The sequence below is a fragment of the Rhinoraja longicauda genome, chromosome 32 (genome assembly GCF_053455715.1).
Source record: "Rhinoraja longicauda isolate Sanriku21f chromosome 32, sRhiLon1.1, whole genome shotgun sequence".
Classification (NCBI taxonomy): domain Eukaryota; kingdom Metazoa; phylum Chordata; class Chondrichthyes; order Rajiformes; family Arhynchobatidae; genus Rhinoraja; species Rhinoraja longicauda.
Window position 1 is genome coordinate 5,793,842 of NC_135984.1, and position 26,852 is coordinate 5,820,693.

Below are 26,852 nucleotides of genomic sequence, written 5' to 3' on the forward strand. Positions count from 1 at the left end.
ATCATCACAACTTTGCTCCAGTCAAACCTGGCTTCCAATGTCCTTGTGTCTTTGCTAACAAAATCTTCAACAATAAATGGGTTATAGAGTCATTTTCCGGTTTTCAGGTTGAAATGGCACCTATCAGTCTGAAGAAGGGTCCTGACCCGAAGCGTCACCTATCAATGTTGTCTCATAGAGGTGTATAAAACCGTGAGGGGGGGAGATACGAGGGAGTGATCGGGGTGTGACAGGCCCTTGATTATGCTGGTGGCCTTGCCAAGGCAGCAGTGTAGATGGAGTCAATGAAAGAGAGGTTGGCTGACGTCCACATGTTGGCTGTGTCCACATCTCTCTGCAATTTCTTGCAATCTTGGTGATGTTTCAGGTCGAAACCCTTCTTCAGACTGGGTGACATTTCAGGTCGGAAACCCTTCTAATGGTCTGAGGAAGGGCTCCGCCTCGAAACGCCACCCATCCTTTTTCTCCAGAGATGCTGCCTGACCCATGAGTTACTCCAGCACTTTGTGCCTACCTTCGGCAGAACAGTTTCGTTCATTTCTGGCACATGTACCGAGGTACAGTGAAAAGCCTTTTTGTTGCGTGCTCTCCAGTCACTGAAAAGACTATACGTGATTAAAATCAAGCTGTCCACAGTGCACAGATACGGGATAAAGGACATAATGTTTGGTGCAAGATAAAGTCTGATTAAAAAACGTCTGAGGGTCTCCACTGGGGGAGATGAGAGGTCAGTTCTGCTCTTTAGTTGGAGGGAGCTTTGGGCAGAGCCACAAAAACAGTGAAGCCGCAGTGTATGAAGAAACAGGAGACGCAGCCAGCAACCAAAACAAACCGCTGCAAAAGTGAAGGAAAACAAACTCCATCTAAGCTCAGCCGCCATTTTACTACAGCTGTTCTTAGCCTGAGCGGAGGGAGAGGAGCGTTTGTGGAAACGACAGCCTTAACTAAGCTTCCTTCTGTAGCGGGCGGAACAATGAGTTGGCAATCTGCTGTCGAGCATGTTGGAAATGACTCTGATAATGCAGGTTCTGGGTGTTGTTTGACAGCCGGCCTCTGTCTACATTTTACTGCCACCGTGTTTGGAGCAATAACATTGCCTTAAATGGTCAACAACCAGAGGGTAATCTGGCCATCAACCAGCTTCAACTCTGAAGCCGCCTCTCACTGAAGTTTAAAGTTTGCATCACATTTCCTCTTAGATAAATGTTCAGTAGAAACATTACTCTCAGCTGCATTTAAGCCAAAAATGATAAATAAATAAAAAACTAGATGTTGAAACCAGTGGGTGGGCATGAGATCACTCCCTGGCTGACGGTAACCATTTGAAGTTGGGATTAGTGTTTACTTCATCCCAGAGGAAGTCAGACAACAGCCTCCTCCCTCTGAGCACAAGGGCTCAACTTCTGCCATTGTTGTCTAGTGATTTGTATCAATGGCACTTATAGAGTCATACAACTTGCCCACGCTGACCAACATGTCCCATCCACACTAGTCTTGCCTGCCTGTATTTGCTCCATCTACTCCTCTCATGATCTTGTACACCTTTATAAGATCACCCCTCATCCTCCTGCACGTCAAGGAATAAAGTCCCAGCCTGCTCAACCTCTCCCTGCACCACAGGCCCTCAAATCCTGGCAATATCCTCATAATACTTCTCTGCACCCCATCTAGCTTAACAACATCTTTCCCATAACAGGGAGACCAAAACTGAACACAATACTCCAAATGTGGCCTCACCAATGTCCTGTGCACTTTGGTACGACTGGGCTTGGTGGTGATGGCTTCCCCAGCTGAAAGTGCTCACAAGGCCACTTTCCACCATGCTGAGCCTGGGAGTTCCCTGCACGACCTTTATTAGTTCAGTTTAGAGTTGCAGCATGAAAACAGGGCCTTCGGTCCACGCCCACGATCAAACTAGTTCGAACTAGGTTCACACTAGTTCAATGTTATCCCTCTTTAAGTGCAATGACAAAAAAACAATGTTCTGACGTCTATGTTGCTCGGAGCTTATTTGGAGGTTGTAGTGTCCCAAAACTGGGAAGCATAGTGAACCACGAGGAGGATGGTTACAGACTTCAAGGAGCTATGGAGAGATTGGTAGATTGGTTGATGCAATTTATCACAGAAAATGGAAAGTATTGTATTTCTGTACAATGAACCCAGCTGAGACCAGAGGACAAGTTTCCAAAAACTCAAGAAAGTCAAGAACTGTCTTACTTGCTGCAGCTTTACAGGCACATTAAATGAAACAACACAACAAATAAATATACAACACATTATAGGGTAAAAGGAGTTTTATGTTAAATGTGCATCAATGGTTGAAATTGACCAGTCAAGACAGGTTGAGAAAGTGATTGAAAGAACATACAAGGGCGATATAAATTATTATATTGGAATTGCCAATTGATCAGCACATAAACCCATGCCCACCAGCCAACACCCGACAGCACCAGAATACTTCACTTCTACCTCCACTGTTAGCAAGTGCTTCTGGCAGGCAGGTTCACAAGCCATAACTAGGCATCTTGTTTTTGAGACAGAAACATCTGGTTGTGTTACAAGGGACCTTGTAAAGCCAATTACCAATCTGCTCATGGCAGCAACCCATCTCCCTTTGGGTTAAAACAAAAACTGGCAAGATTAAACTCAAATGTATTGCAATGCAAATCCAATGGCTTTTGGAATTGGTTGTGAAACCAAGTCCTGGAGCAGTCAGCTTAACAGACTGAACCGTTCAAAACCAATCAGGAATGGTAACAATTCAGTGAGAAGATCAGGGCCTGGGGTCAAGAGTGGATTATTGTCATATGTCCCAAAACAGAACAATGAGATTCTTACTTATAGCAGCACAACAGATATGTACCCCTAGTACTCCGTAAACACCATAATCAACATTCAGTGTATGTAAACAATAATAGTGCAAAGACAAAAACAATGCCAAGTTTATGTTGTTCAGAGCCTATTTGGAGGTTGTAGTGTTTAATAGCCTGATGGTTGTAGGGAAGAAGCTGCTCCTGAACCTGGATGTTACGTTTTTCAGGCTCCAGTACCTTCTTCCCGATGCAGGGGTGAAATGAGTGCGTGGCCAGGCTGGTGTGGGTCTCTGATAATGCCGGCTGCCTTTATGAGGCAGCGACTCCTGTAGATTCATTCGATGGTGAGGAGGTCAGAGCCCGTGATGGACCGGGCAGTGTCCACCACCTATTGCAATCCGCTTCATTCCTGGGCGTTGGAGTTGCTGAACCAGGCCGTGATGCCAGCAGTCAGCATGCTCTCTACCGTACCCCTGTAGATGTTCACGAGAATATTCATTGACATCAAATCTCCTCGATCTTCTAAGGAAGGAGAGGTATTGATGGGGTTTCTTTATGATTGAATCAATGTGCTGGGTCAAGTACAGATCTTCAGAGTCTGAAGAAGGGTCTCGACCTGAAACGTCACCCATTCCTTTTCTCCAGAGATGCTGCCTGTCCCTCTGAGTTACTCCAGCTTTTTGTGTCTATCTTCAGATCTTCAGAGATTTGCAGGCCCAGGAATTTGAAGTTTTTTACTCTTTCCGCCACCGTCCCTTCGATGAAGATAGGTTTGTGGATCTTCAATCTTCTTCCAAAGATCAGCTCCTGGGTTTTACTGCTGACGAGAGGAAGGTAGTTGTTCTGGCACCATTTGGCCAATCTCCCTCCTATTCTCTGACTCGTCATCACGTGTACTTTGTCCAAAACCGGTGGTTTCGTCAGCGAATTTGAAGATGGTGCTGGAACTGTGTCCGGCTACACAGTCATGTGCATTGAGCGGGGGAATGAGCATGCAGCATTGAGGTTATCGAGGAGGAAGTGTTGCTGCCAATTCATACAGATTGTGGTCTGTTGATGAGGGAGTCGAGGATCCAGTTGCAGAGGGATGCTCAGGGTCCCAGTTCCATCGCACCAGTTGTTTTGGTGAGACCAAAGATTCACCAAAGTGAATCAAACCACCTTTGAACCCTTAAGGTGCTTTTTAGAAGTTCCAGCACGCTCTTCCATTGACTTCAATGGAATGACTCTTGCAAGCAGAATATTGACATTGCAATTTCTTGGCATGACTGTTAACAACACAGCTAGTGTCCACCAAGCCAAACTTGGTAACGTTAGCAAATTTCGTTCCTTAAAGAACATTGGTGGATTTTGATGACGTTTCAACAATTCAAGGTCACCATTATTGATATTTCATTCCAAATTTATTTAATTAACCAAATGTCATTGCCAAACCATGGCAGTGCTGGGATCTGAACTCACTTTGCTGAATCTTTAGGTCAGACTTTCAGATAATCGACCAATAATAACCATGAAGCTCTCATTTGGGCGCCATATCTGAGGAGGGATGCACTGGCCTTGGAGAGGGTCCAGGCGAGGTTTACGAGAATTATCCCAGGAATGATTGGGTTAACGAATGATGAGTGTTTGACGGCACTGGGCCTGTACTCACTGGAGTTCAGAAAGATGGCGGATGTGGAGAGGATGTTTCCACTGGTGGGAGGGTCTAGGACCAGAGGCCATTGCCTCAGAATAAAGGGACGTACCGTTAGAAAGCAGATGAGGAGGAATTACTTTAGTCAGAGGGTGGTGAATATGTGGAATTCATTGCCACAGAAGACTGTGGAGGCTGTCAATTAGGGCGGAGATTGATTAGTAAGGGTGTCAAGGGTTAAGGGGAGAAGGCAGAAGAATGGGGTTGAGAGGGAAAAATAGATCAGCCATGATTGAATGGCAGAGTAGACTTTTGATGGGCCGAATAGCCTAATTCTGCTCCTGTAATTCACTTCAATCTGTCGATCTGAGGATTTGAACAGGTGACACCTGGTTTGCTGTTCAATATCATGACTGCTCAATTATCCCACACCCTCGACATCAGATACCCAATAATTGTGAAAGGGGTTTTCCTAACCCTATTGTATTGTATATCAAAAGAATCTATTCTATTATATGTCAAGAAAGACAGCTGTAACTTAAAGGGTTAATCACAATGTTTGTCTGAATTTCTCCGAATGAACAAACAGATGGGAATGATCCAAGCTGCTTCGGATATTTTATACTCTTGCTGCCAAGCATTTTTCAAATGCGATGTGACCCAAAGGTACAGCAGAAAGGAAGACGGGGAGGGGAGAGGAAGAATTTCTGCACAATGTGTTAACCACTTGGATACAGGAAAGATCTTGCAGGAGGTATGTCCAGATTATCCCAGTGACGAACGTAGCTGGAGTGTGACACAAGTCTTCTCAATTCAGCCTTCGCTCTGACTCCTTGTGTGAAAGGATGGAGGTCTCAGCAGGACACAATCCCAGCTTCAGGCAGGAGCTCAGCCAGCAAGAGTTCAAGGGTAACTTTACTGCAGCAGAGAACCGCCATGTTCCTGGTTTATTCTTCAGTCTTACAGAGCGGAAACGGTTCACTGAGTCCACGCCGGCAAGCGATTACCCGGACACTAACACTATCCTCGACATTAGGGACAATTCATAATTTTGAGAGGGAAAGATAGATCGGCCATGATTGAATGGAGGAGTAGACTTGATGGGCCGAATGGCCTAATTCTGCTCCGAGAACGTATGAGCCTATCCCTTCTCCTGCAGTAGTGAAATGACTGCAGCCTGTGATCTCCTGCTGCTACTTTGGGCTCGCAGCTCAGTGCGGATGAGTCAGGATCTTCAAAAGCGGTTTACCAGAGTCCTTGGCAGCAAGACCTGAGTCCTGACTTCAGCAGCAAGCAAGGAACAGATTAACTTCCCTGTGAAACTGTGCTAAAGCAGAGTTGTCTTGAAGGCCTGGAGCTTGCGGCAGAAAGGAAGATACAGACACTCACATGCAATCAGGGCTTGCCAGCTCTGGCTAATGTTCGCGTCCCGAGGCCACGCCTTCTGCGCTAGAGGTTAACGGCACCAGGCACAGTTTGCGCTCAGTCTCCTCAGGAACTGGGTCAAGATGGGGTCGGCAACACATCTTTTCTGGGTGGTGTCACAGTGGCGCAGCAGGTAGGGCCACTGCCTCACGTCAGTGCCTCTGAATCGATCTTGACCTCGAGTGCTGTCTGTGTGGAGTTTGCACCCTCTCCCTGTGACCAGGTGGGTTTCTCCCCGCATTCCAAAGACGTGCGGGTTTGTAGGTTAATCAGCCTCTGCAAATTGCCCCTCGTGTGTAGTGAGTGAACGACAAAGTGGGATAAGGTGGCAAATGTTGAAAGACTGGAGCGACTAGGCTTGTATACACTGGAATTTAGAAGGATGAGAGGAGATCTTATCGAAACGTATAAGATTATTAAGGGGTTGGACACGTTAGAGGCAGGAAACATGTTCCCAATGTTGGGGGAGTCCAGAACCAGGGGCCACAGTTTAAGAATAAGGGGTAGGCCATTTAGAACTGAGATGAGGAAAAAAAATTTCAGTCAGAGAGTTGTGAATCTGTGGAATTCTCTGCCTCAGAAGGCAGTGGAAGCCAATTCTCTGAATGCATTCAAGAGAGAGCTAGATAGAGCTCTTAAGGATAGCGGAGTCAGGGGGTATGGGGAGAAGGCAGGAACGGGGTACTGATTGAGAATGATCAGCCATGATCACATTGAATGGCGATGCTGGTTCGAAGGGCCGAATAGCCTCATCCTGCACCTATTGTCTATTGTCTAAATGGGAACTTAGATGGGGCATCTTAGAAGGCCTGGATGAGTTGGATGGAAGGGCCTGTTTCTGCATTGTATCCCTCTGTAACAGACACAGGGACACACAGAAACAGATTAAGTAGAAACAGCAGCAAGTAGGGTTGCCATCTGCTATTTATTAAACCTATTTTGTAAAAGACAATTACCGGACGTACAGGTCTGCTTATTTAGGAAAATAATAAAAGATGCTATCAGAGAGAATGTCAGAGATGCTAAATAGTTCCTGATGTTAAACCGAATCCATGTGCTTACGTTACTAACAATCCTTACAAATTGTTACAAAAATGCTGCTGCTGTTCCTGTGATGACAGGTTGATGAACTAATGTCGATGAGTCATTCTCCCAACCTATCTTTCACCAACTCATTTGAGGGGATGGGACACCACATATTCGATGACACGGGTGGGCATTGTACGACGTGTAGATGGAAGCAATTAATTGGAAGGAGCTACTAGAGTATTAAGCAACTGGATTTTCTAAGTAGGGAAGCATGAGGTCATAGTTGGACTTAACAAGAGTAGAACAAAGCAATTCTAAATGGTAAAAAGCTCATAAAAGTCCAAAACACCAGAGATCCAAAAGAACAGAGCTTCGTGCACATGGATCAATAAAATGCCTTAGTTTGGTTTAGTTTTAGAGATACAGAGGGAACTCTTTACTTTTGATTAGTACAGGTGTCAGGGGTTATGGGGAGAAAGCAGGAGAATGGGGTTAGGAGGGAGAGATAGATCTTGCCGTGATTGAATGGTGGAGTAGACTTGATGGACCGAATGGCCTAATTCTACTCCTATTCCTTATGACCTTAGTAAACAGGCCCTTCGGCCTATGGAGTCTACACCGACCATCGACCACCGTTGATACTAGTTCTAGGTTATGCCACTTTTTCATCCATATAACCATATAACAACTCCAGCACGGAAACAGGCCCGTTCGGCCCTTCCAGTCCACGCCGACCACTTTCTCTGACCTAGTCTCATCTACCTGCACTCAGACCATAACCCTCTAATCCCCTCTTATCCATATACCTATCCAATTTACTCTTAAATAATAAAATCGAGCCAGCCTCGACCACTTCCACCGGAAGCCCATTCCATACAGCCACCACCCTCTGAGTAAAGAAGTTACCCCTCATGTTACCCCTAAACTTTTGTCCCTCAATTCTGAAGCTATGTCCCCTTGTTGGAATCTTCCCCACTCTCAAAGGGAAAAGCCTACCCACGTCAACTCTGTCCGTCCCTCTCAAAATTTAAAAAACCTCTATCAACTCCCTAGTGCTAATTTTACAGAGGCCAATTAACCTATAAAACCCATACGTCTTTGAGATGTGGGAGGAAACCCATGCAGTCACACGGAGAACGTGCACACTCCACACAGACCGAACCCAAGGTCAAGATCAAACCCAGGTCTCTGGCGCTGTGAGGCAGCAGTTCTCCCAGCTGCGGCACTGTGCCTTGGAAAGATTCGGAACCTAATCTAAATCTGATGGATTACTGATGGATAGATGCCCTTTGCACCCAGAATATGTAAAGGGGTTATACTACACGATATCTTTAAAGTGAGAGAGGCAACATTTAAAGGAGATGTGTGGAACAAGACGATTTTAACCAGAGAGTGGTGGGTGCTTGGAATGCGCTGCCTGGGGTGGTGGAAGAAGATACGACAGTGGCATACAAGAGGATTTTAGACAGGCACTTGGATATGCAGGGACTGGACAAGAAGCACGAGATCATGTGTTTGGCATGGACACTGTGGGCCCAATGGGCCTGTCCCTGTGTTGTACTGTTCTTATGTTCTATAGAACAGATAAACTATACCTGGACCACATCATTAAAAGGATAAAACGGCCTTGAGAGGAGAGCAATATAAATTTATTGCAATGATATACGAGCACCAAGGATAAAATTGTGAGGGGAGATTTATAGAAGCTAGAACATAAAAGCAAAATCGTGAGGATCCTGCTAAGCTGAAATATTAACAAAAGCCTGAAATACTCAGAAGGCCAGACAGCAACAGAGGTGAACGATTCAGGTTGATTAACTTCCTTGAGAACTTTTTGATGAAACGTCATTGAGCTGAACCTTAACTTGCTTCCCCTCTCCACTCACAAATACTTCCAGCATCTCCTGTTTCAACAAGACAAACTACAACTGCAGTCCCTAGAATGTAGTCAAGTTTTTAAATTGTCAAGGGCAGGCAGAGAGAACCGATTCCAGCACTCTGTGTCTTTTTTTCAGTAAACCAGCATCAGCAGTTCCTTGGATTTACAGAGAACTCATCCCTGCTGTGTTTGGAGTCCAGGGCGCATAGTCTAAAAATTAGAACCAGGATTTTTAGAAGTGCAGTTAAGAAACCCTTCTACATTGAGAAGGTGATAAAGACAAGGAACAGCCTCAGCATGGTCACTCCCACTTCTCCCCTCTCCCTTCAGGCAAGAGATACAGAAGTGTGAATACACACACCTCCAGATTCACGGACAGTTTTTCCCAGCTGCTATCAGGCAACTGAACCTTTCTATCAACAACCAGAGAGCGATACTGAGCTTTTACCTACATCAATGGACACCCTCAGACTATCTTTTTCATCTGACTTTGCTGGACTTTATCTTGCACTAGATGTTATTCCTTTTATCATGTATCTGTACGTGGTGGACAGCTCAATTGTAATCATGTAGTCTTTCCGCTGACTGGTTAGCAATCAACAAAAAGCTTTTTACTGTATCACATAAAAGACAATAAATGACAATAACAGGACAATAAACTAACTAAAGATTTGAACTGTCTTCCACCCATATCTCATAGATATGTGGGTTTGTTGGTTAATTGGCATCTATAAATTGCCCCTAATGTGTAGGGAAGCATGACATAACATACAATAGTGTGAACGGGTGATGGATGATCAGTATGGACTAGGTAGACCGCAGGACCTGATTCCACGCACTATCTTAAAAACTACCAAAAACAAAATGATGAATAAAAATGGGTCAATTGTTAAGTTTGATTCTGAGACAAATAGTTTTCTGTTAACCAAAGGTCTGAAGGGATTTGGAAGAAAGGTAGCGCAGCGGTAGAGTTGCTGCTTTACAGCGAATGCAGCGCAGGAGACTCAGGTTCGATCCTGACTACGGGTGCTGCACTGTAAGGAGTTTGTACGTTCTCCCCGTGACCTGCGTGGGTTTTCTCCGAGATCTTCGGTTTCCTCCCACACTCCAAAGACGTACAGGTATGTAGGTTAATTGGCTGGGTAAATGTTAAAAAAAATTGTCCCTAGTGGGTGTAGGATAGTGTTAATGTACGGGGATCACTGGGCGGCACGGACTTGGTGGGCCGAAAAGGCCTGTTTCCGGCTGTATATATATGATATGATATGAAAGTAGTTAGGTCACAGGTTGGCCAGGACTGGTGGAACAGGCTTGAGGGGCTAAATGGTCTCATCCTTCTTATTTGTTCCAAGTAAGATGCACATCTGAAGTTAACTAAAGTATGTAGACCACAAGGACGCTTTATTTGAAGTGTTTCCAGACATCAGATGATGTTAATTAAGGACGCTTTATTGGATGCCCACTATTTAAAGCTTAGAATTTCAACTCACAGCCTGTGGTATTGGGGAGGGGGGTGGGAGGGGGGGGGGGAGGGAGGAGAATGCAGAAGGACCAACATTCAATTTATCCCCACCCAAGATATCACCTCCCCCCCCCCACAACTACTGCCCACCGCCAAAAAAAATAGAGCTGACTGTTGTGGTTGTGTACAAGAATTTAACTTAACTATTTTTTTGGAAAGATATGTCAAATATAGTGGGGCAGAACAGTGGCGCAGCGGTAGAGTTGCTGCCTTACAGCGCCAGAGACCCGGGTTCGATCCTGACTATGGGTGCTGTCTGTACGGAGTTTGTACGTCCTCCCTGTGACCACGCGGGTTTTCTGCGGGTGCTCCGGTTTCCTCCCACACTCCGAAGACATATGGGTTTGTAGATTAATTGGCTTTGGGAATTAATTAATTGGCTTTGGTAAAATTGTGAATTGTTCCTCGTGTGTAGGATAGTGTCAGTGTACGGGGCGATCGCTGTTCAGCGCGGACTTGGTGGGCAGAAAGGCCTGTATCTCTAAAGTCAAACGTCAAAAGTTGAACAGCATTCAATGAAGCCTGACTGCACATTTCGAGGAAAGTAAGGATTACCGTAACACATATTTACATGATGTCTTTCAAGACCGTAACACAACCCACACACATTACACTCAATGATGCTGCTGTTATAATTTAGTGTCTAACGTGAACCAGGCAAAGTCCCATAAACAGCCAGGTGAAAATAAAGTGGTAATCTGCACTTTTTAAAGAATACCATGCCTGCCGATGAATAAGTAACAGGCTGGGTAGAGTGAGAACCTAAGGGTGGCATGGTATCGCAGCGGTAGAGCTACTGCCTTACAGCCTCAAAGACCCGGTTCGATCCTGAATACGGGCACTGTCTGTACGGAGTTTGTACCTTCTTCCCGTGACCTGCGTGGGTTTTCTTCGAGATCTTCGACTTCCTCCCACACTCCAAAGAAGTACAGGTTTGTAGGATTATTGGCTTGGTAAATGTAAGATTGGTACTACGCTAGTGTGTGTAGGATAGTGCTAGTGTGCGGGTATCAATAGACAATAGGTGCAGGAGTAAACCATTCGGCCCTTCGAGCCAGCACCACCATTCAATGTGATCATGGCTGATCATTCTCAATCAGTACCCCGTTCCTGCCTTCTCCCCATACCCCCTGACTCCGCTATCCTTATGAGCTCTATCTAGCTCTCTCTTGAATGCTGGTCGGCACGGACTCGGTGAGCTGACGGGCCTGATTCCACGCTGTATCTATAAACTAAACTAAACTCCCAGAGAGTATTGCAGCATGGAGGCAGGCCTTTGGGCCTGTCATGTCTGTGCTGACTCTCAAGCACCCGTCCACAATAAACTTATTTTTATCTTTCCCACATTCCCATCTCCTCCCCCAGGCAGTAGGGGAAAGTTACAGGGACCAACGGACCTGCCAACTTGTTCGTCTGTGGGAAGTGGGAGGGAATAGGAGCACCCAGGGGGAAACTATTGCGGTCACGGGGAATCGTGCAAACTCCACACATGCGGAGGTTATGGCAGCTCTGCAAGTTGTGACACTATTCTGGAGCTGGCAAGTGCCATGGCATCTACTACACTTAACCAAGAGAGCAGAAAGGAGTTTACCCCTAGACCTGAACGATGTGCAGCAGAGACCTACATAGCAATAAAAGAAACCCTCATTGATCAATGATAGAAATTGCAAATGCTGGTTTACACAACAGGGAGCAAAGTGCTGGAGTAACACAATGGGTCAGGCAGATCTCTGGAGAACATGGATAGATGATATTTCGGGTCGGGACCCAAAATGTCACCTATCCGTGTCCTCCATGGATGCTCTCTGACCAGCCAAGTTACTCCAGCACTTTGTGTCCTTGTTGATCAATGATGTCTTAACCTAGAGGCCTCTGGATCACACGCTGGAGAGATCACTTCAAGCCAGGAAGAACATGATGGGCTGAATAGCCTCCTTCTGGGCCCCAACATCCTATGATTTTATGCACCCCCTTGACTATGCATACAGTGTGGAGACAGGCCCTTCAGCCCACTGAGTCCATGTCGCCTAGCGATTATCCGATCACCAGCGCTATCCTACACACTAGTAACAATTTATAATTTACCAAAACCAATTAACCTACAAATCTGTACTTTTGTGGAGCGCAGAAGGAAACCGGAGCACCCGGAGAAAACCTACGTAGTAACAGGGAGAATGTACAAACTCCCTACAGACAGTACCTGTAGTCAGGATCGAACTGGGGTCTCTGGTGTTGTGAGGCAGCAACTCTACCGCTACGCCACTGTGCGGGCCTAAATGTTCAATGATGGTTATTTCTTGAACGAACTGGAGTTTATGGAATGAAGGAGGTTAGCAGGGAGAATGAAAGAAATCGAGATGGTGTTGAGGGCAAGCTGTAAATGGCCTTGATCATATTCAAGATGGTAGATTTGGGGCGGCACGGTGGCGCAGCGGTAGAGTTGCTGCCTGACAACGCCAGAGACCTGGGTTCGATCCTGACTACGGGTGATGTCTGCATGGAGTTTATTCGTTCTCCCTGCGACCGCGTGGGTTTTCTCCGGGTGCATCCATGCTCCAAATGCGTACAGGTTTGTAGGTTAATTGGCTTTGGTAAAAAACGTAAATTGTCCTTCCCATGTAGGCTAGTGTTAGTGTATGTATGGGGTGATCACTGGTCGGCACGGACACGGTGGGCTGAAAGGCCTATTGCCGCACTGGATTTCTAAACTAAAGCTAAATGGAACTACATTTCTTACTTGCCCAACCAACCAATGAATGCAAAGGCGCACCACTTACCATTCCACATGATCTCCAGCTTGCCAGGGCTCAAGGGGATGAGCTTCTTCTCTTTCTCAACCGCACTGGCGTAAGAGCTGAGGAACGGTACGGACTCCCAGATCTGGAGAGGAACACACATGAAGATTAATACACCAAAAAACATAGAGGTTTGTAGGCTAATTGGCTTCGGTAAAATTGTAAATGGTCCCTAGTGTATGTAGGATAGTGCTCGTGTGGCGATCGCTGGACGGCACGGATTCGGCGGGCCAAAGCCACCTGTTTCCTCGCTGTATCTCAAAACGAAACTAAACTAAAATAATCCAGACTGAGTACAAAAGCACGTTTATTTCCCTAAAGTGAACCATGTGGGTTTAAACACCAATACAACATTTTTATGCTGACAGATTCTTTTGCAGTTAACTGAATTAATTTAATCCTGAAATTTTCCAGATGCCATGCTGGGATTTGAACTCATGACTCAAAGTCATATCCAGCCTCTAGATTATAAATCTGCCAGTATAATCAGTATGCACATAGGCATTGCAAAATCACTGAATGATGCAAGGGATGAGGAGACTAAATGGTGAAGACAGGATACATAAAACATGAATTACATTGATTTTAGACGGTTGAAGGGTGATCTTTAATGGTTTTAGAATTATATTTGGATTTCATTAACTTCCTTTCTTCTGAGAGAATCCAGAATATGGGGAAAGCAGTTCCATGTCAAGTCGAGTTTATTGTCATGTGTGCAAGGATGGTGAGGTGCAGATACTATGAAAATCTTGCCTACAGCTGCATTGCGGACTTGTCTGCCATGGACTGAGTTGGCACACCCGCCCGGAAGGCCCGGCTTGCCCACCGTGGACCGAGGACTCGCGCCGCGAACCGGGAACCCTGCGGGTAGCCCTGGCACTGGGGTTGCCAACTGTCCCGTATTAGCCGGGAGATCCTGGATTTTGGGCTAAATTAGTTTGTCCCGTACTCGGGACCGCCCTTGTCCCGTATTAGTAGGGTTGCCAACTTCCTCACTCCCAAATAAGGGACAAAGCGTGACGTCACCGCCCTGCGCCCCACTTGACCTCACCCAGCCAGCGGCCACGTGCTCCCGCTCCACCAATGGTCATTGGGGTCCATGCCGACTATCGATCACCTGTTCACAAGAGTTCTATTTTATCCCACTTTCGCATCCACTCCCTACACGATAAGGGCAATTAATCTACAAACCTGCACGACTTTGGGATGTGGGAGGAAACCGGAGCACCCAGAGGATGCGGTCACAGGGAGAATGGATAAACTACGCACACACAGCACCCGAGGTCAGGATCGAACCCTGATCTCTGGCGCGGCGAGGCAGTAGCTACGCCTCTGTCTCACCTTTAAAATCGCTTTTAAAATCTTGTTTGAGGAAAACATGTTTTAACAGTTTGTGACCATTGTATCATCAGGAAACTGGCTCCCGGTAATTACCAGCAATAGACCCATTAAGTCCAGGATATGCTGGTGTCAACCAAAAGTCATTAGACAGTGATCAGAGAGAATATTATTGGTGCCTGAGTTGGGCCGTTGATGCTTGAATCCCTCCCTTCTGGTCTAATCTCTGTTTAGTTTATTTTAGTTTAGAGAAACTGCGTGGAAACAGGCCCTTCGGCCCATCGAGTCCACGCTGATCACTATCCTTCACACTCGGGACAAGTTACATTTTAACAAAGCAAAATAACCTACAAAACTGTACGTTTTTGGAGTGTGGGAGAAAACCGGAGCACCCGGAGAAAACCCACGCAGGTCACGGGGAGAACGTACAAACTCCGTACAGACAGCACCCGCAGTCAGGATCAAACCTGGGTCCCTGGCGCTGCGAGGCAGCAACTCTACCGCTGCACCACTGTGCCACCCCCGTTTTCCCGCTGATCCTGTTTGAGACCCTCCGTGAGGAATGAGATGGCACACCCGCCCGGAATGACACCCACCTTTGCAGCGTTCACCATGCGCCAGGCATTCAGCAGGCCAAAGCCATGCTGGTGACTGTGGCTGAACCCAGCTCCATTCACTTCCCAATCAGCAATGAGGTCATCAAACTAAAGGCAAAGAGAAAAACCCAATGAAAATAAGCGGCATTCAACAGTTACTTCTGTTATCAGGCAACTGAACCATCCTACCAATAATGAGAGCAGTCCTGAGCTGCTATCTACCTCATTGGAGAACTTCAAACTATCTTTAATTGTACTTTATCTTGCACTAAACGTTATTCCCTTTATCCCGTATCTATACACAGCGTGTTGGTGGCGTGAGCCACAGTGTGTTGCATGTGTCTAATGCCCTGGTGTAAATCCAGATGCCGCTGGCTAGCAAATTTTGCGTAAAAGGAAGCCGAGTGCGTGACCTCCCCCACCCAGTACACAACCTCTGCATCATCAAGACTCTCGCAGTGCCTCCTCGTGACAACACATGGTCACTGGGGCCACCTCCAGTCCCAGGCTAAACTGCGCAGGAATCTCGGAGGAACTCTGGCCCCCAGAGATGCGACGTGCAGGCCCACCGGCGTGTGGACACGTCCTGACGCCCATCAACCAGGTCCCAGCTATGGGTTACATAGCACCCCGCTGCCTTGTGGGTAAGGCTCAGGCAAGCCAAAGGCACTGGAGCTGGAGTCCCTAGAGACGGTCGGCTGATCCCTCGAGCGTCCTCCTTCCGCCTACTCCTGCAACCGAGTAGCCCCAGACGCAGCAGCCACGCCGTTCCTCTGGAATCAGCCTATCAGGTCGAGAGGGGAACGCAGATGCTGGGCAAGTTTATATTCCCATTTACCTGCCCAAGCTCAGCGGCCAAATCAAATGGAGAGGACACTGAAAAATCCCCCTCTCCATGCAGGACGACGCCAAGCCACACCATCATCTCCCGCAGATGGACGGATGCCAGAAACACACTGTGGGTGGCTTGATTGTGATCATGTATTGTCTTTACGCTCTCTGGATAGCACACAACAAAAAACCTGACACAGTACCTCGGCACTGGTGCATTGAAATGTGAATCACGTTCATTTTTACCCTTTAGCCAAGTTCATGGTGTCCTCAGTAGCAACATAAGGTGTTAAGAGTGGCAAAGAAGACATGGTATGCTTGCCTTCATCAGTCACAGCATTGAGCATACGAGTCAGAACGTCATGTTGCAGCTTTCTAAAACCTTGGTAGGATGCATTTGGAGTATTGCGTTCGGTTCTGACCTCCCCGTTACAGAAAGGAGGTGTCGGCTTTGGAGTGGATGCGGAAGAGCTGGATGCAGGATGCTGCCTGAATTAGAAAGTATTAGCTACAAGGAGAGGCTGGATTAGCTTGGAATATTTTCTCTATAGAGCGTTGGAGACTGAGGGGGAGACCTGATAGAAGTTTGCCAATTTCAGAGGCATAGACACAGTGGACAATCAGATCCTTTTTTTTCCCCACAGAAGAAATGTGAAATTCCAAAGAGTATAGGTTTATGGGAAAAGGGAAAGATTGAAAGGTGATGTACAAGGGAATTAGTTGTTTTTTTTTACACAGAGAGCGACGTGTGTGTGTGGAACACGCTGCCAGGAGTGGCAATGCAGGCAGATACGATCGTGGCATTGAAGACACCTTGAGATAGACATGAATATTTAGGGAATGTGGGGATATGGATCACGTGCAGGCAGAAGGAATGGTTTAATTTTGGCATCATATTCGACATAGACATGTCATAAGTTCACAAGTGATAGGAGCAGAATTAGGCCATTTTGCCCATCAAGTCTACTCCGCCATTCAATCATGGCTGATCTATCTCTCCCTCCTAACCCCATTCTCCTGCCTTCTCCCCATAACCCTTGACACCCGTACTAATCAAGAATCTATCTATCTCTGCCTTAAAAATATCCATTGACTTGGCCTCCACGTTGGGCTGAAGGGCTTGCTCTTGTGTTGTAATGTTCTGTCGTCTCACTGTTCTCTGAATAAAATAATCTCCTGAATTACCGACAGGGTTTATTAATGATTCCTATATTTATTAGTTTGGCCTTCCCACACAAAAGCAACATGTTGCCGATCTGTGTCCCATGAAACCATCAGAAACCAAGCCCGACCCCGATAAGCAAAATCTCTCAGTTCTAGGAAATCCATTCTTCACATCTGGCTTTGAGACAGATGTTACTATTTTGTTTCTCTCCACCCAAACTCCTGAGGACTGGTGTTTCCCGTTGAAAATCTCTCGGAAAAACTGGTCAATGGACCACATAATATAGAATTCAGCAAAGGAGGGCCCGAGTTCGCCCTCTCACTCTCCGCTTCCCCTTCTCCCTCGCTTACTCTCCTCTCCCCACTCCGCCCTCCCCTCTCCCTCTCTCCCCGTCCCTGCTCCCTCCTCTCCCCCCCACCTCCTTCCCCTCTCGTCTCTCCACATCTCCCCCCGCAATCCACCCCTCTCCTCTCCCTGCCACCGCCCCCCCCCCTCCAAACTTATAACTCTCCATTTTATCATTCCATCTATCATCTATCATTGTATCATCTCATTGTGTCTGGATTGAAAAGGGTCACAAGACTTCTGTCACTTCACCGTAAGCCTCCATTTCCATCCCTACAATCCATCCCTCACCACAATCCTCTCACAAAGACTTTTCCAACTCCACACTGTACAATCTTCTACATTTTTTAAACCACGATTAGGAGGATTTGTTTTGAGAATACCAAACTCTGCAGCATTTACTGGAAGGTGCAGATTGAAAATCTAAAGACAATATTATTCATGGGATTGTATTGTGATAATTTGAGGAAATGCCATTGTCTTGTGCTGTGGTGATGAAGTTTCCCTTTTAGGTTTTATTGTCTGTGCCTAAGATAGATTTGGAAAGTACACGCTAATGGAAACTTGTCCACTTTGTGTGTCACTGGCTGTATCTAGTTCAGTTAAAAAAAAAAGAGATTTAAAGGGGAGAAGTTTAGTTGAGTTTAGTTGAGAGATAGAGTAGAAACAGGCCCTTCGGCCCATCGAGTCTGTGCCGACCGGCGATCAACCCATATGCTAGTACTATCCTCCCCGCTAAGGACAAGTTATAATTTTACAGAAACCAATTAACCTGTGCGTCTTTGGAGTGTGGGAGGAAACAGGAGCACCAGGAGGAAACCCACGCGGTTACAGGGAGAATGTGCAAACTCCGTACAGACAGCACCCGTAGTCAGGATTGAACCTAGGTCTCTGGAGGTGTAACACAGCAAATCTCCCGCTGTGCCACTGTGCCGCCCTTTTAATGGTGAGTTATGGGTAGAGTTGCAAACACGAGTATAAACACCATTATTGGTCCGTTGTGCCAAATGGCTGGGCCTTTGAGTTAATGTGTGAAGATGCCGTTGTGCCCAGCCGTGCCCCGTTCTTACCCGCGTGGCCGTGAAGACAATGATGTGCTGAACGTCCCGCCAGGTGAGGCACGGGCGAACCTGCAGCATCAACGCAACCATTCCCGCAGCCAGTGGCGCAGCAGCGGAGGTCCCAGTGTGCCCTTCAGTGCAGCCTGTACCGTCTTGCATCTGCCAGTCAGACGTCACCTAAATAGGCAGAGCAACAGAGTAAGGAAGAATGATTAACCACTGGTGCATCTCCAGCGTAGGGTAGAACGATTAACCACTAGTGCATCTCCAGAGAGGCTTGGGTTAGTTTGAACTGGGAGATCAGGAAACCTGATTTAGCTCATCAACAACCACTATAGTTAGAGTTTACTACAGCAAACTCTAACTTGGAAAGTTCTGATTATAATCTATAGGTTCGATAGAAAAATTGGTCATTTGCCCATGGCAATTAAAATCCCAAACTCACCTCAAAGAGATACCTGGATTTACAAAGTACTTCAAACTCCAGTGGTAGATATTATTCACAAAGTACTTCAAACTCCAGTGGTAGATATGTGTAGAATGGAACTGCAGATGCTTGTATATACCGATGATAGACACAAAGTGCTGGAGTAACTCAGTGGGTCAGGCAGCATCCCTGGAGAAAAAGGATGGGTGACCTTTCGGGTCGGGACCCTTCTTCAAACTTAAAGTCGAGGGAAAGGAACTGGATGCCAGATCAAAGCAGGGCCTGCAACAGATGATCAAGGAAGGGTGGAGCCCACAATGGGCCATTGTTGGCTGGGGAAGAGGTGATAATAAAGGGATACAAGAATGCTGAGTCTGCTGCCATTTGACCTCACTCAAGTCGACAAGACCTCAAGTCCTGGCATTGTGCTACTTCCATAAACCAGGTCAGTAAATGCAGGATTATTAATTCACGTGTTGGGACATAAATTACAGTCAGAACAAAACATTTGTGATCCAGTGGGGCAGGTTAAATTGGTGCCTCTCCCCACTCACTGGCTGAGCGGTATTTGAAGCACGCAAAAACCTTTTGAAAAATGTTACTGGTTTCAGGATGCATCAGCCTCAGACCATGAGACTGGGTGAACAAGATGTCATCACCAGAATTTTGTAGCAGTTCAAATCTTTGACAATCTGTTGATCAAAGGCTTGCTGAGATCAAAGTGGCCAAAGAGTCATAACTCCAGCATAGAATGCTGCTCCCTTGTTCTTTCTATAACAAGGAAGATAACGTATGAAGGTGCTTCTGGTTAAGCTCGGACTTGCCTGGAAGGGTTTTGTATTACAGTCATGGTTTGAGCTTAGTATTTATTCTCAGGTGAGTCCTTGAATCATCATCTTATTACAGTAGAGTGCTAAATATTGTAATGGAACATGCTTTGTTTTATTTTAAGCACATTTAATAGCATGACAAAGACCAAACGTAGATGGAAGCTTGTATAAGTACGATTTAGAAACCTTGAGCAGCAGATACAGTACATTTGGTTTATCAGAAAGGGGATCCTTGGTGGAAAGCAGAAGAAATGGTTGCCATTGTGTGCCGTGCAGATAAAAGGTTGTACATAGTGCAGTGTGGGTCCATTTGTTCGATCGTAATGTCTCCAGGAGATATTACTTACAACGTCATTTTCGACAAAGTGGACGGACATGATATCTTTGACCCACGGAGTCACACAGATCTCAGATTGGAGGTAAACCAAAGTTTCAATTGCAACAGCAACCACTGTGTCCATGACGAAACGGGTCTCGCATTTCAGTGGCACAGATGTGGAGATGTCATCCCTCTCCATCCCCATTACATCCCTTGAGGCAGTCACAAGCAGTGATGAATGTGTCTCTTCAACCATCACACAGTGAGACGTTGAAGGGAGCCACACAGCCACCATACAAACTTTGAACTACAGTAATTCCTAGAACTGTGAACGTTCAATTTATAATTTTTTTGCCATTGCGCACGTCTTTGATTTAAAAGTTGCTTTAAAAGAGCTCCGCTCACTGTCTAAAGAATGCCTTGTACTGAAATGGCGTAATGAATTTTGCCCGGCCTTTTACGATTTATTAATTTGTGCTTAGCAAAATGTTTTCATTAGGAGCGTGCTCCTTTTCTAAGTCAAGTAAGACCTGTATTTAATTTCTGATTACAGGCAGAGACACAACAAAAATAGTTTGGCAACCCAGACATAAAAGACAGTAGCAATGGAACCAAATTATTATTTTGGCTAATCCCTGATGGCGAATTAAAGGCTTTGAAGAATTTGTTACCCATTTTCAATTCCCACCGTCCGTATCAAATTCCCCAATATTGGCTATCAGCCAAAAGAGTGAAAAATTAATTCCCAGAATTTTCAAACCACTGCACACACTGACATTAATTTGAAACCAGCTGTCTCTTTAAAACGGATTCTTAATTTGTACCAGTTGAGTGACTGATAAACTAGAATTTTCCAGCATTTGTGTTTGAACGATTAAAAATATGTCTCCAGCGCATCTTAACATGCATTTTCCACAGGAACTGTAGATAATTAATAACTCGAAGATCAAACCTCAATTTCAAGTCTGTCTTTACAATGAGGGCTGCACAGTGGAGCAGCGGTAAGAGTTTCTCTCTCACAGCTCCAGAGAACCGGGTTGATCCCGACTACGGCTGCTGTCTGTACGGACTTTGCACGTACTCCCTGTGACCGCATGGGTTGTCTCCGGGTGCTCCGGTTTCCTCCCACATTCCATAGACGTACAGGTTTGCAGGTTAATTGGTTTCTGTAAATTATCCCTGGCCTGTGGGGTAGAATCAGCGTACGGGTGATCGCTGGTCGGTGCGGACTCGGTGGGCCAAGGGGCCTATTTCCGTGCAGTTAGTCTCAAATAACAGGAACCCACAAGTGCAGTATTAAGATTTTACCTAGGATTATTATCCGGTTTACAGACGCCGTATTGACAGCTCTGGAGATAAAATATCTCGTGTAGGAACAGACTGAAAATCCTTCAATTCTCCAGGGCTGTGTTATAAAATAAAATGATGTAAAATGACCCTTCATGTACTAACAATGAGGGCCTTGCAACAAGGCGTCAGCTTGTACACAGGGAATATTATTTACAGTCTTCAGCTTCCATGCAACATTAATTTTATTCGAACTCAGTCTGTATTGCAAATTGGCAAACACATATGTGAGAGAAAAAAATTAAATTATCTGAAATAGCAATACTACTGTAACTTGATCTGGTTTTTTTCGAGGAGAGTGAGATTGCACATGTGGGGTTGTGTGCGAAGGTTTGCATGTGGGTGAGGGTGAGAGCAATGAGAAAGGCTGTATCGTGATAACTACAACGGGGGCAATAATAATTTAAAAAACAGAAATAAAACATGCAAACGCAAATGCAAATTCTCAGGATTGGGATGCGAACATCGAAGATAGTGCCATGGTGTGGGCGGGTCGCGGGTGGCCGCAGTTTCCACGCGAGGTCAGGATCGAACCCGGGTCTCTGGCGCTGTGAGTCAATGTCTCACAAGGACGAGACATGGTGATGGCAGTGGCTGGGCGTCACACCCAGAGTGTGTGGCCAATACAGCATCACCATTCCTCTGCTCTGCCACTGATCTCTTCGGTTTAAACCAGCATCAGCAGTTCCTTCCTACACAATGATCTCTCCACCTGGCTCAGTATCAATGGAGAAGGTTCCCAAATGCCTGCTAAAAAAAACGACCAGGAAATATTCCCTTGATGAGTAAATCATATTTAAAGTATTGAATTCCGCCTGTGCTCTCTGACAACATTAAGGTCGGCCATTAACTGGCGTCAATATTTTATGAATTTGCCAAATGAGAATGAAGATGGTGACTTGCTAATTTATGATAGCACTGTGAAGAATCAGTCTTTCACAATTCCCATAGTTTAGAAATAAATATTCTGGCTCAGATGTTAATTTTATGACAGAGACCTCTTTAATTTAAAATACTGCCCCTTTAATATATCCATTCACTCTCGGCTCTGTGTTCATCCCTCAAGATGAACTGTGTTTTTAATATAATATAATATAATAAACATTTATTTTATATAGCGCTTTTCCAAATGCTCAAAGACGCTTTACAAGAACAGTCAAGACATAAAAACAAACAAACGAACTGTCCTGACGGAGAAGCGGCGAACAAATAGCGCCAGCGTCCTCTCACGTCAGGGTCCGGCAGTAGACAATAAAGAACACAAGACACACAATTACAATTTTTTAACACAAACAGCCATCACAGTGATTGCCCCAGGCACACCCTCACTGTGATGGAAGGCAAAGTCTTATCTCCTCCTCATTCTTCTCCCGTGGTGCCACGAGGCGATCGAGGCTCCCGAAAATCGAGGCTCCCGAGCCACAGAAAACAAAAAAGAAACAAAAAATTGTGGATTCAGGATATCTGAAAGGAAAACAAATGCTGGAAATGTTCACCAGGTGAAGAAGCAACAGTGGAGAGAGAAACATAACGTCATGTTTCAGGTTAATCACCTTTCATCTGAACTTCAGAGTTGTTTGGACTAGTCCCGGTTAAATTCACGAGCCACAGGTTAATTGGCTTGGTATAAATGTAAAATAGTCTTTAGTGTGCATAGAGCAATGTTAGCATGCGGGGATTGCTGGTCGGCACGGACTCGGTGGGCCGAAGGGCCTGTTTCAGCACTGTATCTGTAAACTAAACTAACTGTTTGAATTATGGACTGAAGAGATTCTCACACAAACTACTCTGGTATTTGAACAACTGTAGAGTAAACATTAGCAGCTCGAAATGAAACAAGTGCAGGTCTCCAACTGCCACAGAGGAAGTGCCTCTCCTTGTATTTTCCTAGTTAAAGCTACTCTAAATATATAATGAGGAACTTCAGAGCCTCCGGCCAAGACTGAGGAGCCCCCTCCCCCACCCTACCCATCCTACTAGTTTCACTGTTCGCATCCTTGCAGTTAGCACATCTTTCCCAGCCAACAATGGGCCTTTATGGACTCCACCCTTCATGAGGTCATCTGTTGCCGGCCCTGTTTTGTTCTGGCCTTCTCTATCTTTCAGTCTGAAGAAGAGTTCCGACCCGAAATGTCATCTATTCCTTTTCTCCAGAGATGCTGCCGCCTGACCCGCTGAGTTAAACCGGCATTTCATGTCTGTCCTCCACAGACTGGCTCTACTTGTGTAGGAAAGAACTGCAGAAGGTGGATTAAACTGAAGATGGACACAAAATTCTGGAGTAACTCTGCGGGTCAGGCAGCATCTCTGGAGAAAAGGAATAGGTGACGTTTTGGATCGAGACCCTTCTTCAGACTGAGAGTCAGGGGAGAGAGAAACCAGAGCTTCCTGCACACTCTGGTAACTCACACTCTCCTCTCAACTCTGCTTCATGTCATCACCCCTCCCATCAGCCCATATGCACGTATCTCTCTTTCCAATCAAGAAACATCTCCCCTCTCCTTTTCCTACTTAATATTTGGGACCAGCGTTCAGACAGGCTGGCTAGTCAGTGAATGAGTCGTGTTATTAGGAAAGATTAGGGAGACTGGGCCAATACTTTCTGGGATTTAGAAAGAAGGGAAATTATTTTATTGTTGCAAGATTCTGCGAGGATAGGCCAGACGTTGGGAGGATGTTTTCCCTAGTCCGTGAATCCAAACCGGGAATAAACTATTAATGCGATTCTCAGGCTGAAACCTTCAGCATGTAATTGCTGTAAACAGGATGCTTGCTCATTGTTAAATGGATAATTGACCACAGGAAGCAGCATCTTAATGATCTCTCAGATGCTTGGACAAGGTCTCCTGACAATTGAATGCTCAGGGCCCAGCTCTTCATTACCGAGCAACTCAATGTAATACACTGATAGAAATGGGATTTTCCTCCTTCAGTGTTAGTTTGTCTGCGGCCTCTTTCACTTTGTGTCATTGTTATCGGAATCATGGTTCACAACACATATTAGGATGGCCGTGAGACAGTCAGTGAACAAAAGCACTTTTAATGGTTTAGATTTAGTTGAGTTTAGTTTAGAGATACAGTGCAGAAACAGGCCCCTCAGCTCACCGTGACCACGCCGACCAACGATCACCTGTATACTAGCACTTATCCTACACACTAGGAACAATTTACAGAATCCAATTAACCTACAAACCTGCACGTCTTGGAATGTGGGAGGAAACCGGAACACCCGGAGAAAACCCACGCAGTCACGGGAAGAACATGCAAACTCTGCACAGACAGCACCCATAGTGAGGGTCTCTGGCGCTGTAAGGTAGCAACTCTACTGCTTTGCCACCCCAAATTTAAATCCCATCAATCCAAAATCTCTAAACTGCACTGAGAACTGCTCTCTAGAGCTTTTTCAATGTGATAATTTTATACCTTGAATTGATGTAAAGATACAGCTTTGTAACAGGCCCTTCAGCCCACTGAGTCCACGCCAATGATCACCCATTCACACTAGTTCTATGTTCTTCCACTTTTGTATTAATTCCCTACACACTACTCTGTAAGTTACAGAGGACTATTAATCTGCAAACCCAAGAGAGACACAAAATGCTGGAGTAACTCAATGGGTCAGGCAGCATCTCTGGAGAAATTGTACATGTAATATTTGGGCTCGGGACCCTTCTTCAGACTGATTGTAATGTAGGGGGGTGGGGGGGAACTGGAAGCGAGGAAAAGATCCAGGACAAATCAGGGCTGGCAATAGATGACCTTAGGCAAGGAGGTTCCCTGATGGGCTGATTGTTAACTAGAGACAAGTGAGTGCCCAAGTGGGATAGCATTTGTGTCTATCTTTAGTGTAAACCAGCATCTGCAGTTCCTTTTTATGACAACCTATAAACCCACCAGTCTTTGGGATGTAGGAGGAAACCAGAGCACCTGGAGGAAACCCACTGGGTCACAGGGAGAGAGAGTGTGCAAAACTCCACACAGACCGAGGTCAAAATCGATTTTGGTCTCTGGCATTGTGGGGTAGCACAACTCTACTAGCTGTGCCACTGTGCCGCCATGTTGGCTAGTGAATCTACCACATCACAACAGCAGTACCATATGGAGCCATTTTAAAGCTATACTACATTTTTATGACTTTTACCCTTCAAATGAAATTTAACAACGCTGCAGCTCCGAATTAATATTCTATCATTTTGTGAAAAGCATCAAATTAACTTTTGTTCAATCCATGGTTAGGTGCCGTGGTTTCAATTCTGTTCCACGGATCAGTGTATTATTCACATTTTCCTCAACATATGAGCCTTTAACAAATACACACATTGATGTTGTCAGGACTTGAGGGCCTGAGCTACAGGGAGAGGCTGAGTAGGCAGACTTTAGTCTTTGGACTGCAGGTGGGGTGATTTTATAGAGGTGTATAAGTTCATGAGAGGAATCTACAGGGTAAATGCACAGAGTTTTTTTGCCCAGAGTAGGAGAATCAAGAACCAGAGGACATAGGTTTAAGGTGAAGGGGCGAAAGATTTAATAGGATTCTGAGGGACAACTTTTTTTTACACAAAGGTTGGTAGGTGTATGGAATGAGCTGCCGGAGGAGGTAGTTGAGGCAGGTCCTATCATAACGTTTAAGAAACATTTCGACAGGTACATGGATGGGATAGGTTTGGTGGGATATGGAGTAAATGCCGAGCAGGTGGGGCTAATGTGGATGGGGCACGTTGTTTGGTGTGGGCAAATTGGGCTGAAGGCCCTATTCCCATGCTGCAATATTCTGACTGTAAATATTTCACAATATGTTTCCTATATTAAAGCAGTGACTGCCTTTGGGATTTCCTGAGTGGAAAAGTATTTTATATATAGACACATATATGGAAGCATTTCCTCTTTTTAAGTATTAACACTCTCCTTGGGATTCCTGTAAATGTCTTCACAATTCTGGGGATCCCGTGCTAATGTCATCGCACTCTTTGCGATTTCCAACTATCAGCTTCATTCTAGACATCCCCCCGCATGCATTTACTGACGTCAATGAATCCCTGTAAATATTAATAGACTCTTTGGGATACTTTGCAGATGCAAATACAGTTTGAGGGACCCCGTGGTAACATAAACACTCTTAAGGACCCTTCTCCAGGGATGCTCTGCTCTTGCAAACCCTGCGATCAAACTCTGAGGGAACACCAAACATTTGCCGGGGAAACACTGTTCCTAATTCTTGAAAAACAAGCAAAAAATTCCTGAGATGGACACAAGACGCTGGAGTAACTCGGCGGCTCAGTCAGCATCTCTGGAGAAAATGGAGGGGACGTTTTGGGTCAGGACTCTTCTTCTGACTGAAGAAGCAGTCGGAAGAAGGTTTTATGACCCGAAAAATCACCTCTCCATTTTCTCCAGAGACACTGCCTGACCCGCTGAGTTACTCCAGCATTTTCGTGTCTATCCTTGACATAAACCAACTACTGCAGTTCATTTCTATTACAGAAAGATTCCTGATATC

At 45.6% G+C, this 26,852-nt stretch overlaps 1 protein-coding gene across 4 annotated transcripts in view; it reads right to left on the reverse strand.

Moving 5' to 3' along the window:
* pcsk7 (proprotein convertase subtilisin/kexin type 7) overlaps positions 1–26,852 on the reverse strand; it is a 148,265-nt gene that overhangs the window by 19,797 nt on the left and 101,616 nt on the right. For all 4 annotated transcript variants that reach the window (XM_078426706.1, XM_078426708.1, XM_078426709.1 and 1 more), the window contains exons 9-11: positions 18,442–18,609; positions 15,031–15,138; positions 13,079–13,181 (exon numbers count right to left, since the gene is read on the reverse strand). In XM_078426706.1, coding sequence (XP_078282832.1) covers positions 13,079–13,181; positions 15,031–15,138; positions 18,442–18,609 — 379 coding nt within the window. The remainder of the gene's footprint in view (positions 1–13,078; positions 13,182–15,030; positions 15,139–18,441; positions 18,610–26,852) is intronic.